This window comes from Saccostrea cucullata, unplaced genomic scaffold, assembly GCF_032062105.1.
Source record: "Saccostrea cucullata isolate Sc308-1 unplaced genomic scaffold, CSIRO_AGI_Scuc_v1 ctg195, whole genome shotgun sequence".
Taxonomy (NCBI): Eukaryota; Metazoa; Mollusca; class Bivalvia; order Ostreida; family Ostreidae; genus Saccostrea; species Saccostrea cuccullata.
The window spans coordinates 177,532-189,422 of NW_026927071.1; the positions used below are offsets into that span (position 1 = coordinate 177,532).

The following is an 11,891-nucleotide window of genomic DNA, read 5'->3' on the forward strand; positions in this document are numbered from 1 at the left end:
TCAAACTTTTACACATAAAAATATCACCCATACCCTATTTTCGTCCTTCAGATATAAAACGGCCGCAGATGATTGGTCTATTTGCTTTCCCGTGATGCTTGATTAAAAAAGGGTTGGAAAATCATTAAAATAAAAATTGTAAATTTTAATTGTTAATTTTTAAATTTTTATTTATTAATATAACAACATTTAATTGCTTTCACTATTACCGACTCCGTTTTCTTAAACAAAATAAACAAACACGAACGTGCTTTCAGATTAACATTGTCAACGATGTCATGTATGCTCATCAAATTACCTGCTGATATGCGAATTATACAATGTTTTATTTTAGATTTTCCAAAATTCAATGACCTTACTTGCAAAAACCGATAGAAAATCAAAATATTTGAACAGTGCAATTCTGGCACAATCTGAAAAAAAAAACAATAGGAATACTATAATTTAATGTGTAGACTTGAATTGATCACCTAATTATTATAATAATGAACTGTGTGAAATATTCACGTTACAGGGGAAAAAAACTTCTCATCGACTAGCTCTGCAGTAGATGAGAAATAAAAGAGTTCGCAGAAAAGATCTTGTTTTACTTGATTATATCGTGAAGTTCGACCCAGTAAACGCCCGGATTAGTTATGCTTCAATGCACGTGACGTAGCACCTGTCAAACTGGTCAAAATTGTGACAAAAATACACCTTCTTTAGTCGGCTCAATAAAACGGCTGTTCGGACTGTTCAATAAAATGAATTCTTGATTTGTAGAAATAAAATATTTCCTTCTTGATTACTTGACCACTTACCGACTTTTTTGCAAGCAAGGGGAAGGGGGGGGGGGGGTGATGATCGAGGACTGGCGACTGGGCAAGGTCAAAAGTAGATCTATTCAAACAATGTGATCATTAATGCTTGGTCATGTTGAAAGATTCATTTTGTGGGAAATATTTTTGATATAATATATTTGGTTTTATTTATTTGCCGTCTCAATAACATATTCCTGTATAGAAAAAATCTCGATTATATAAAACTGAACAAAAACAAAACACACACACAAGAAAAGGGAAAATCAGCAGCACAGTATAAATTGTTTTAATTTGTAGTACCAACAGAATTTCTATTGTTGGAAGCATTCACAGCTGTTAGTTAAAGTGAATGTTAAAATCTTTGATTTTTGGAGACTATCATTTGCAGTGATTTTTCCCCTGAAATAATTACGGATACCCGCATGGCCGCAAAGTACGTCAACCAAACACAGGTAACGTCAATATCGTAGGTGGAAAGTATAAAGGATCCTTATGAAATTTGAGCTTTTATTTCTTTTTATCAAATTCTTAAATTAAAAGCCCATGCACGTAATTCAATACAATGACAGGTATAAAATGAAGGAATATTTGATCTGGAAGTAATTTTGGGGAATTAACTGCCGTGTACACTTTCAATAAAAAATGGACCTAATAAAAAATCAGATATTTTAAGTATTTTTATTTTATTTAAGTTTAATACTAGTTTAAACTGCAAATTCTGAAAAATAATTGCTGAAAAAGTTGCATCATTGTGTTCACTAGTCATAACAATTAAATATGACGTCATCAATACAGAGTTCGAAACGTGGTGGTCTCGAGAAGTTTGGGGACGAATTTAGGGTACGGGCGAATTTAGGGTACACGACGATATATACATTTTTTTAACCTGCTAAATTCCAGGGGGGGGGGCCTGACCCTCCCCCCCCCCCCCCCGACTCCCCCTCTAGATCCGCGCATGGGTTAAGACGTTATTTCTTGTATAAAAGAGTCCCATAGTAACAAAAATATACCCGTATTTTACAAAGAGCTTTATGAATCCGGAATAATACATCTCATTCATATTGGTTTTCTTTTCTATACTCAAAATAAAAAAAAAAAACCAAAATGGCGACCTTCCTGGGAAGGACATGTCGGCTCCATCAACAACTGAATGGAGCCAAACGTTTTATTCAGCGCCATTCAGTTCGATGTGTATCTACTTCTGACAAGAAAGAAAGCATCTCATTTACACCTGCCGACATTGCAGACGAAACTAAGCGAAAAGAGCTCCACAAACGTTTAGAAGAACACTTCAAGGATGATAACTTAGATTCACCCAAGGTAACCAATTTAAATGTTCAACCTTAATTTGGTATGGCATTAGTGTTGAACTTCGAAAATCTATATTCATAATAAACTAGTTGTTGTTAAAGCCAGATGCATAAATAAATCCTTTTTATGTCTCAGATTAAATGTAAAATGGATCTATTATTATCTGTTATTGTTAAGTTTGCAGTGTTTGCATTTTGTAAGTTTGTTTTTAATTATTTTTCCAAGTTCTTTGAATTGGTACTGGATTGTATTTCTTGTAATTTTTTTTTATAGATTACCAAATTGCAGACAAGATTTGTTCTAAATAAGAAATTAAAATTGTGCAAAATTGATTCGGTGTAAGCAAAATAGGGTATACACATACATGGAAAATGGTAGGCAGGTTAGATTTGCAGCACACTGGGTTTCTGCATGGTCAACTTATAACCTAACGGACTCAAAAACAAGACATCATGAACAACCACAATGTAATTCATAGCAAAAACGCAAAAGTCAATATGTAAGCAAGCCTCTATGCCTAGTTACGAGATGATTCCCTTTATATATTTACATTTGCAAATGTTTACCTTATATAACACTACTGAAAACAATTCGTATCTATAACCGTATAAATACAGGTTCCTCGGATGTCAAAAATGTTCAACGTAATTTCTCAGTGACATCACAAAGGGTCAACATGCATTCAATGGATCATATATATAACCGTTGAATTAGAAAAATAAAGCATTTCACGCATTAAAAGTCATAATCAGGCAAATATAAAATATGAATAAGTAACAAATGTAAATATAAGTAATAAGGTATCATTTTAAAACATCTATATATCTATAAATACGGATTGGTACGAGATCAAATTCACCTCAAATTTGATCTCGTGACCAACCCGCATTGTTTATATCCCGATAGATTTTAAAAAATCGTGTTTGATATAACAGTGTGCCCGTCCACCCAAGATGCACAAATTTTGTCACGGGTGAACAGATTTGCACGTATTGATGCCCGTCTGAATGTGTTAAAATTTTTTCATGAATAAGAATTCGGATTTTTGATAAAACTCTTACAAAACAACTAAATACATGTACATGTATTACAGGCAACAAAATGTAACAAGCAAATGGGTAGACTTCATTAGCCTATAGGTCCGGGATTGAATATATATAGTGAGCTTGCCCCCATTCACATTATTGCTAATTAAAACAAATTTATAAAAGACAATTATTTTTTTCGGCTAGTACATTTTTGGCATGGCTGACAACTTTCACTAGCAATCAGCCCTGCATGTCAAGCTAATTTTACAGTGAGTTTGAAACACTGTTAAAAATTATTACCTTATTTCTTAATTAATCACTACTTTAATGGGTCATGATTTGAACAAACTTGAATTGTTGATTTTTACCCTTCTAAAGTTTGAATTTTTACATGTCATGCACACCACCATTTTCAAAATAATCAGTACAGTGATTGTGGGCATTACTTGGTTGTATGGTGGAAGCAGTAGCACATGATTCATCAACAAAATTAGGCCTAAGAAGTAAAGCTTGAGTTTCAGCCATTGATAGAAAATTATATTCTAAGATACCTTGCTAGATTTCTTGATATACCTTTACAGGAAAAAAGAAAAGAAAAATGAGTGTCTTTGGAGTTTATATACATGCCATTTTATCACCTTTTTTGTTTCCTGATGAACTGATATTCGTATTAAATAAAAGAAAATAGAAGAGACATGTAAAGCTCATTGTATATGTAATTTAGCAATAATTTTTTACAAAGGAATTTAAATTAATAATTAGGTTAAAAGGCAAAAACAATTATCCTGTTTTTTTTTTTTTTTGCAGAACCGAATCTATTATGGGTTTGAGGAGAACAATGCAGAAGTAGACAAGTTCCACTATCACTCTTCGTGGCTTTTCTGGTTTGTCTGCCCTCTAGCGCTTGGTATTGCTGTTTTTAACTTTGCTCTAAATGATGCAGGGTAGGTATATATAAAATGCCCACTTTCTGTAGAAGTTCTTTCTATTGTAGATTCCCAGTTATATTCGAGGAATTGATAATCATGTAATTGTGCAAAATCATGTAATTGCATGAGAAGCACAATCCACTAAATAAAATGACTTGCTTTTATATCTATGGTGCTGAAATCAATGTGAAATCTCTTGATCAAATGTCCACTGGCGAATTATTGACTTTATTATTGTTCTTGCGATTTGACATATAAAAAAGCCATTTCATAATAATAAGTACCTGTGCAAAATAAGGAATGTACAGTATTTGTCAACTTTGTAAAATGAGGTGGTTACCTAAATGAGAAGGATTTGACATTATTTAACACTAAAATGTTATTTGAATTCAAACTTCTTGTAAATTAGATCTTTGTTTAATTCATCAGGGCTGGGGGCCATAAAACTTAGACGAGCTCATTTTTGATCTCAGTCTCACTTTTACCAAAAGAATATATACTGAAAAAGTGAGACTGAGATCAAAAGTGAGCTCATCTAAGTTTTATGGCCCCCAGGCCAGAAGTCATTTGAGAGGTTGTTTTCACTCAATAATTCTGACAAGGCTGCCAAGAGTCCAGTTGAGGGAATGTAAATTGTTAATTTATAAAGTTGGTTCAATCTTAAAAGTAAAATGATTCCAACCTGAATTATAGAACATGAAAATTTATAACATTTTAACTATTTTGTTGGTGTTAAATAGTTTAAAAATTGAATTTGAAAATCAAACTAACTGGAGTTTAACATATTCAAATTGTTCTGTTGGGATTTGAAAGAAAAAACAGCATTTCATGGTTTTAAACCTATAGATGGCAAATATTTGTTATGAATCACCCACAAATGTGACAAATGTGAATACAAGTAATAAGTTGTCATTTTTAAATATTTATTGGGATATAAATACAGGTTAGTTCATGATCAACTTTACCACTGTTAAATCCTAAAAAGTTAAAATTAATAGGATACTTATTTCTTAAATTATAAATCCAGACAACATACTGTAAAGAATTTTTTCATATAGCAAGTGATTATTAAGGCCAACTAGAGGTACTGTGAGCGATGAGCTCACTAAATGATACCCCCCGCCTCCATATGGTTATAACTGGTGAAAAAGTCCATGTTTTCCTGTGGCCGGGAAACCCAAAATATGTGTCGGATCAAAAAGTAAAATAGGAGGTGCACAATGGCAATATGTAATAAAGATTCTGTGAAAGTTTCATCAAATTTCATTCAGTGGTATGAGAGGAGTTGCGGATAAGAGATGGGTACCCCAAAGCGTAACAGACGGATGGACGGAATTAACGATTACTATATACCCTCCCGCTTTTCAAGCGGGGGGTATAACAAGCAGTATTGGTCAGTCCATTTGACAACATTATAATTTTTGTTGTACACTTTCTACTTTCAGTTTACAGAGCTGGTACGTGAGGGAAGCTAGGTTGTTGATTGAGGAAAGAGAAAGTAAAGGGTTACCTCATATTGACAAGAACTTTATTGACCCCAGTAAGATAGTGCTGCCATCAGAGGAGGAAATCGAGGCATTGGACATTGACATAGTGGTCTAAAAAGCTGGATCCTCCCATGGACTCAAAACGATAATAAAATTTATGTTTGTTTTGTATAGATAAATCTTTATGTATTTATAAAGTGTGCAGTACAAATCTTGTCACTGTATTTGAGATGTGTATTGTTGGACAATTAAAAAATATAAAGGATTTTGGAGTTCAGAGTTTTTTTTATCATTCATGCTTACTTATTCTTGCATTAACTATTAAATTTATTCAGAATGCAGTAATGTATATACTTAGTACACTCATTCAATTTTGGAAAAAATCATTCAAGCCATTCCATTATATGGCATATATGAGTTTTTACTCTTCCACCATATTTTAAATATATTGAAGAATTAGTATTAATTCTTAATAAACATTTATTAAGGTATATAATTCCCAAACCAATTTTGCTTACCTAAGCTTTAGATTCAAGTGAGCTTTCCTGGTAGCAATTTGTTCATTGTTGTCATTAACTTTTCATCCCATTGTATTGTAATTTGAGGGGATTTTGTAAACATTGCAAAACAAGTAATAATTCATACCAGAATGATTATCTCTTTTTCAAATGGATGTTTTGCTTTTGCCACATGCAGGTCACACAAAAGTTTATAGAGAATTAGTGTAAAAATGGCCCAAACATTGCATTTTAAATACCTTAGACAACATATGACCAAACGATACACTGTATTTGCAAACAGGGTCATTGTATCAAGCATAGAATTGGCAAAATTCGGGCCTGAATCGAGAATGTTAATCTCTTGACATCTTTGACAACTGTTTTGTTTGTTTGTGTGTTTTATATGAACATATAACTTGTAAATTTACCTACCTTGTTACTGATAATTTGCCAAATGACTTTGTTAAAAACATTCTGGTTGTACATACAAAAGTTCTCTGAAGTTAATATTAAAAAGATGCTTGTGTTTCTGATTGAAAATATTTAAGTGGTTCTTGGAGACCTAATAATCTCTTGGAATTCCCATGGATACAATTTGCGCCCCGTTATCGACGACTTATTGTTAATGGACAACGGTTAGTTCCATTGATTTAATTTGAACATATTTTATTGCACTAAATATATACAATGGGATTGGGCACAAGTTCTAAAAACTTAAATCGCCCTCTCCCTACATGAAATATTATAACAGGATGAATTAGAAGTGTTCAACAGTTTGTACAAAATAGATTACTAGTAACTTAAATTAACTCACAATGTAGACATATATATACTGCTACATTATTGTTTATACAAATAATTATAAAATGAGAACAATCAATTCAATCTACCAGAATGCTGAATATAGGAATGTACAATAGAGAAGAGATATTCATTTTCAGCAATACTGAGTGATGTATCCCCCTAGAGTAAAGTCTGAATGTTATTTCCATTCTTATGTTGATACGATTTATTCCGGTGCAGTAATAGATTCCTCAGAGTCTGACAAATCTGTTTCATATTTGGATATTTTACTAGAAAATGGTAATCTATCAACCAGGCTGACTTGATGACTTTTAATAACTTTCCAACTGTCAACTTACCTAACTTATGCAAGAAAAACCTTTATTACCTGCATACGGGGTTTATATCTCTCATCAGTAGATTAAACAGGCAAGATCATGCTCTACGTATAAACAATTTCTAGAACGAGAAAAGTTATTGCCAAATAACTTGATGAATTAAGAATATCAACATTCTCGTTTAAAGCCAATATTTCGAAAGTTCTAAGGTCGATGCTCTGATTCAATGACCTTGTCAGCAAATACAATTTATCATCGAGTCAAATGCTGACTGATGTTTTTCGTACTAATCGTTAGGCCATTATTTACACACTGAATTGTAGACGAATTTTCCCGTTATTTCTGGAGCATGACAAGGAGCACACGGCGGGTGTGACCAGTCGGCAGTGAATGCTCAATCCTCCATGGCACCTGATCCCACCTCCGATGTTTTGGAGGTCTTTGTTTGCTCTGCTCCTGATTCGTTTTATTTAATAGGATACTGTTATCTCCATTTCACCCCAACTTATTTGTCGAAAACCTGTCTTATTTATAGAATTTATTTGTACGTAGAACATACGAATCCACTATGAGTAATAAACTTCATATTCAGGATCATAATGCTATATTTTTTTATGCATGACTAAGAGAAATCCGCAACAGAAAAGTTAAAATCTTCATGTTTAACATATATGCCGTCAATTATGAATATCTTTTTGTAGTAAAATACTCAAATACAGAGCAGATTGCTTCTTTAGAAGGCTTTATAGTTTTTGAAATTGGTACGTGCTCCATTGACTGGTAAAATATTGTGACCCTCAATATATTTTGTATATGTAATTAAAATGATTAATTGACAAAGTTTAATCCATATTATCTATGTCCATTTTAAAACTTCTTTAATGAAATGCTCGTCCTATCATAGAAAAAAAGGGGGAAAAAAGGAAAGAAAATCTAAAGAAAGATGTTTCCAGTTGCTCACCTTAAGGGGCTCGTATTACAGAAGGACTTCCGACTTAAGACCAAGATTTATTCTTCATATAACTTTTTAATTAACATTTTATCAAAAATTATTTTAAACTATTTAAAAGGAATGTGGTAAGATATTTTTACACAAACAATTTCAAAGAGAATTATTAATTTTTCAAAATTTTACAATCATCTGAAGTTTTTGGTCTAAGTCGTAAGTTCTTTTGTAAAACGGGCCCCTGAACTTCATTGCTGTCTCCTTTTAGAAAGTGACGGCACTTAAGTTGAACATGATCTTGCTTATACAGGATACAGGAGAAAAGAACAACATACATGTATGTAGTTAACAGTGGAATGTTATAACATAAAAAGGTGAAGTCAACAATGGAAACCCTGAAGTCATGCTAAAGATGACCAATAATATTTAAAGTTAGTACAACATTCAAGTATTAAAGGTAAACAGTTATAGCAGATTCTTTACGAGATAGGAAAATTTTTGAGTTCCTTTATTACTCATGTGAACAAAGAGGCAGCCGTCTGTGGTATTTAAAAGCCGAGTCTTTCATTAAATGTGAAGAGGGATTGATTTTATATACATGTAAATTAAGTGTGATAAAATCATATGTTATAATTTAACTAATTTTGAAAAAAAATTGTGTTTTGCGTGGCAGTAGCATTAATTGAAATGTTATGTATCTTTATATAATGGCAAGAGGGCTAACAGCGCTGCAATGCATTCCGAAAATATAATATAAGCGTATTATGACAAGAAGCATAAGGGCAAAGAGCTAATTAATTATCATGTCAGGGATTTATTTCAGAACTGATAGGGTGTCTAATCTGATTTAAATGACAAGGAAGACAATGACAATATCCGAATAAATTTGGCTTTACTTTAGGGAGATATACAATCAGGGAACGAAAAATAAAGATCAAAAGTCCATTGAAATAATACTCCTTTCGACCAGTCACATCACCATGTACTCATCATCATGATCATGGAAATCGAAAAAAAAATATATCGTTTGACCATTCAATGTGAAAATAATGACCTTACAATTTGTATAACAACGTCTGTCATTAGAAAAACCCAAGATAGTAATTATTTCACTACATTCAAGAAACTCTGCCGAAAAGTGGATGATTTAAAAATTCATAAAAAAAATAAATTGTAAAGAAGACATGACTTAAATAATTTTATTTCTAGCTTTTTGAGATATCAAGTTTTGCATTTTTATTTCTCATTATTCCTACCAGAAAAAGAGGATAATTAGTATCAGTATATCAAATCCGATTTCAAAACTGTCATGTCTCCCTTGTAGCATGATTGCCGTCTCGAGGCGTGCCTTCATTAATGATCAGCTTCTCAGATGAAGTATTTAAGTCTGAGAGATCTATGCGTCTTTTTTACGTCGTCTCTGACCCGAAGCAAGCATGTCTTCAGGTATTGAAACAATGGTAGTGTCTCAATTTGTAGAAAGCAAAGTCAGAAAATGGTTTCAGCTCAATAATCTAAAGAGGGATGGATTCATAAGCAAACAGGATTATTCAGACATGGCAGAAACATTCACGAAAGAGTTCGATTTAGACGAGAAAAAGGCACAAGCAATTCGAAACTGGTTAGAAAACGGTTGGGAAATTTTGATTAAAAAAGGAGAAGAAATCACAGCACAAGGAGGCGTGGGAGGAGTGTCCCCAGAAAGTGCTCCCAAGCTTCTAGAAGTAGGAAAAAAGATGCGAGAAAATGGCCAGATTTCTGAGAACGAGTACATCGGAGCATTTAAAGAACTTGTTGGCTTCAATAAAAATTTGTTTGTCGAAACCTTTGCCGGCATGGTAGGGAGCTTTTTTGACGCCTTCGATGTGAACAACACTGGTTATCTAACGAGCCAAAATTTTCAGAAGGGTATGAAGTGTTTTGGAATGACTAATACGGAGGCAGTAGACACAATGTTCAAAGCTATGGATACAAAAAAAGAAGGAAAGATCGATAAGGAAACGTACGTCGGTCACTGGATCGAATTCATGACCGGGGATAACAAGGAGGGAGTGATCGCCCAGTTCCTATGCAGAATGTAACTCTTTTCATCATGAACTCACAGAAACTAAAGTGGAGTTAGGACAATTGGACGTCCTCTCATCTGAATGGGTAATAAATGTTAAAAAAAGTATTTGTGACTGTGTAATTCTGTTATCAATGAAAATGTGATTTATTAACTGTAAAACAGAATGCAAAGTATATAAATCCTCAGTCATCTGTGTCTGTATTCAATTTAGAATTCTTAATGGAGAAAATTGATGTTTATTACATAAAGAAAAACGAAAATTCTATGTTTTGACTTGCTCTTTGTACACTTTCTAGAGAGGAGTAACGGTAAGCATACATACATGTACAGTAATACCGGTATTATGGTACATTTCTTTCTATACATAATCAATGCAAGGTTGCCTAAACTGAAAGTCTTTATTACAAGGGAATACCCTTAAGTTTGTTTAAAATATTGCCTCTTGATCACACGGTCAAATTGCCTGAGATTTAATTTCTTTGCACAGGAGGATGCTACAAACATTAAAATGTACTCCAGGCTGGACGTTATTCACGGCAGGAACGTTTAAAAAGAATTTTCACTTTAAACTCAAAACTTCTCTCGCGTTTACTTAATACATGTAATAAATACTAGTATCAGTTTTACATGTTTTCATGTTGTTGAGTTGGTGTGACCAGTCGGCAGAGGATGCTCACTCCTCCATGGCACCTGATCATAAGTAATTGGTGATAAATATGGTAACCTTATAATAAGTAATAGTTCCTGTTCTTTAGATTCCTTCGTAGTCCCTTTTGATCGTAAGGTTGTGAATTCGAACAACGGCTGTGACTTACCTAAATCGATTTAAAAAATAAGTATTGCTACTTTTCCTTCGCAGAGTATTTCAAAGTCAAAGTTGCGGGACATCTTGACGAAATCTTAAATTCCGAGATCCAGTGTTCGTTGGCACGAAAATGAACCTTTCCTGCTCAATGGTTCTGAGCCTTAGTCAAATTTCCCGGCCGGTGGCATAGACCGATGGTTATCGGTGGCAATCTGTGGTGTGAGCGATGCCCCAATCGGCCTAGTAGTCCTAAAACTATCAGTTACATTAGCCATCGGTGGGGTATACGATGGGCGACCAATGCGTTTTTTGATAAAAATGGCGTGGTTGCCGACCGGACTTACAAAGGACGAGCGATGTATTGCTCATCATAAAAAGATGTTCCAGGGTAATCGGCCGATGTATATTACATCGCTAATACATTGGCGAACATCGGTCGTACGTCGAACTACTATGAGCCAATGTTTGGTCAAACATCGATCGATGATCGGCCGAGGTCTGTTGCCCACCAATCAACCCCCCGATGACCTCAGATTCAATGGACACTTGACGATGCCATATAACGGCCAATCCCTGAAAGATGTGTTAATGATGGGTTGCCGGTTTGGATCGATGTGGGGCATCGGTGGAGATATTGGTGATTTTTAATTACAACTTATTTACTACCGATGACCCCCACCGATTCGCCAAGTGGCCTCAGTCACCGTCCGATTACTATAGGTGCCCGGCCGGTAACCACGTCATTTTTATCAAAACCCGCATTGGTTTCTCATCGTATACCCCATCGCTGGATAATGTGACTGATGGTTTATAAAGTATCAGTCACAGTATCCAGCGATTGGGGTATACTTTTTTTGATTTGACGAATCGGTGGGGGTCATCAGTAGAAAATAAGT

The 11,891-nt window shown here is 34.0% G+C and overlaps 2 protein-coding genes across 2 annotated transcripts; both read left to right on the plus strand.

Moving 5' to 3' along the window:
• Positions 1-1,888: 1,888 nt before the first annotated feature.
• On the plus strand, positions 1,889-5,820 carry LOC134273378 (NADH dehydrogenase [ubiquinone] 1 beta subcomplex subunit 11, mitochondrial-like). Its single transcript, XM_062755572.1, has 3 exons — positions 1,889-2,120; positions 3,947-4,083; positions 5,514-5,820. Exons 1-3 carry the CDS (start codon positions 1,905-1,907, stop codon positions 5,668-5,670), a joined length of 510 nt encoding a protein of 169 aa, XP_062611556.1. The 5' UTR covers positions 1,889-1,904; the 3' UTR covers positions 5,671-5,820.
• Positions 5,821-9,554: 3,734 nt separating this feature from the next.
• Positions 9,555-10,383, plus strand: LOC134273385 (uncharacterized). Its single transcript, XM_062755584.1, has one exon. It carries the CDS (start codon positions 9,559-9,561, stop codon positions 10,201-10,203), a length of 645 nt encoding a protein of 214 aa, XP_062611568.1. The 5' UTR covers positions 9,555-9,558; the 3' UTR covers positions 10,204-10,383.
• The last annotated feature ends 1,508 nt before the right edge of the window (positions 10,384-11,891 follow it).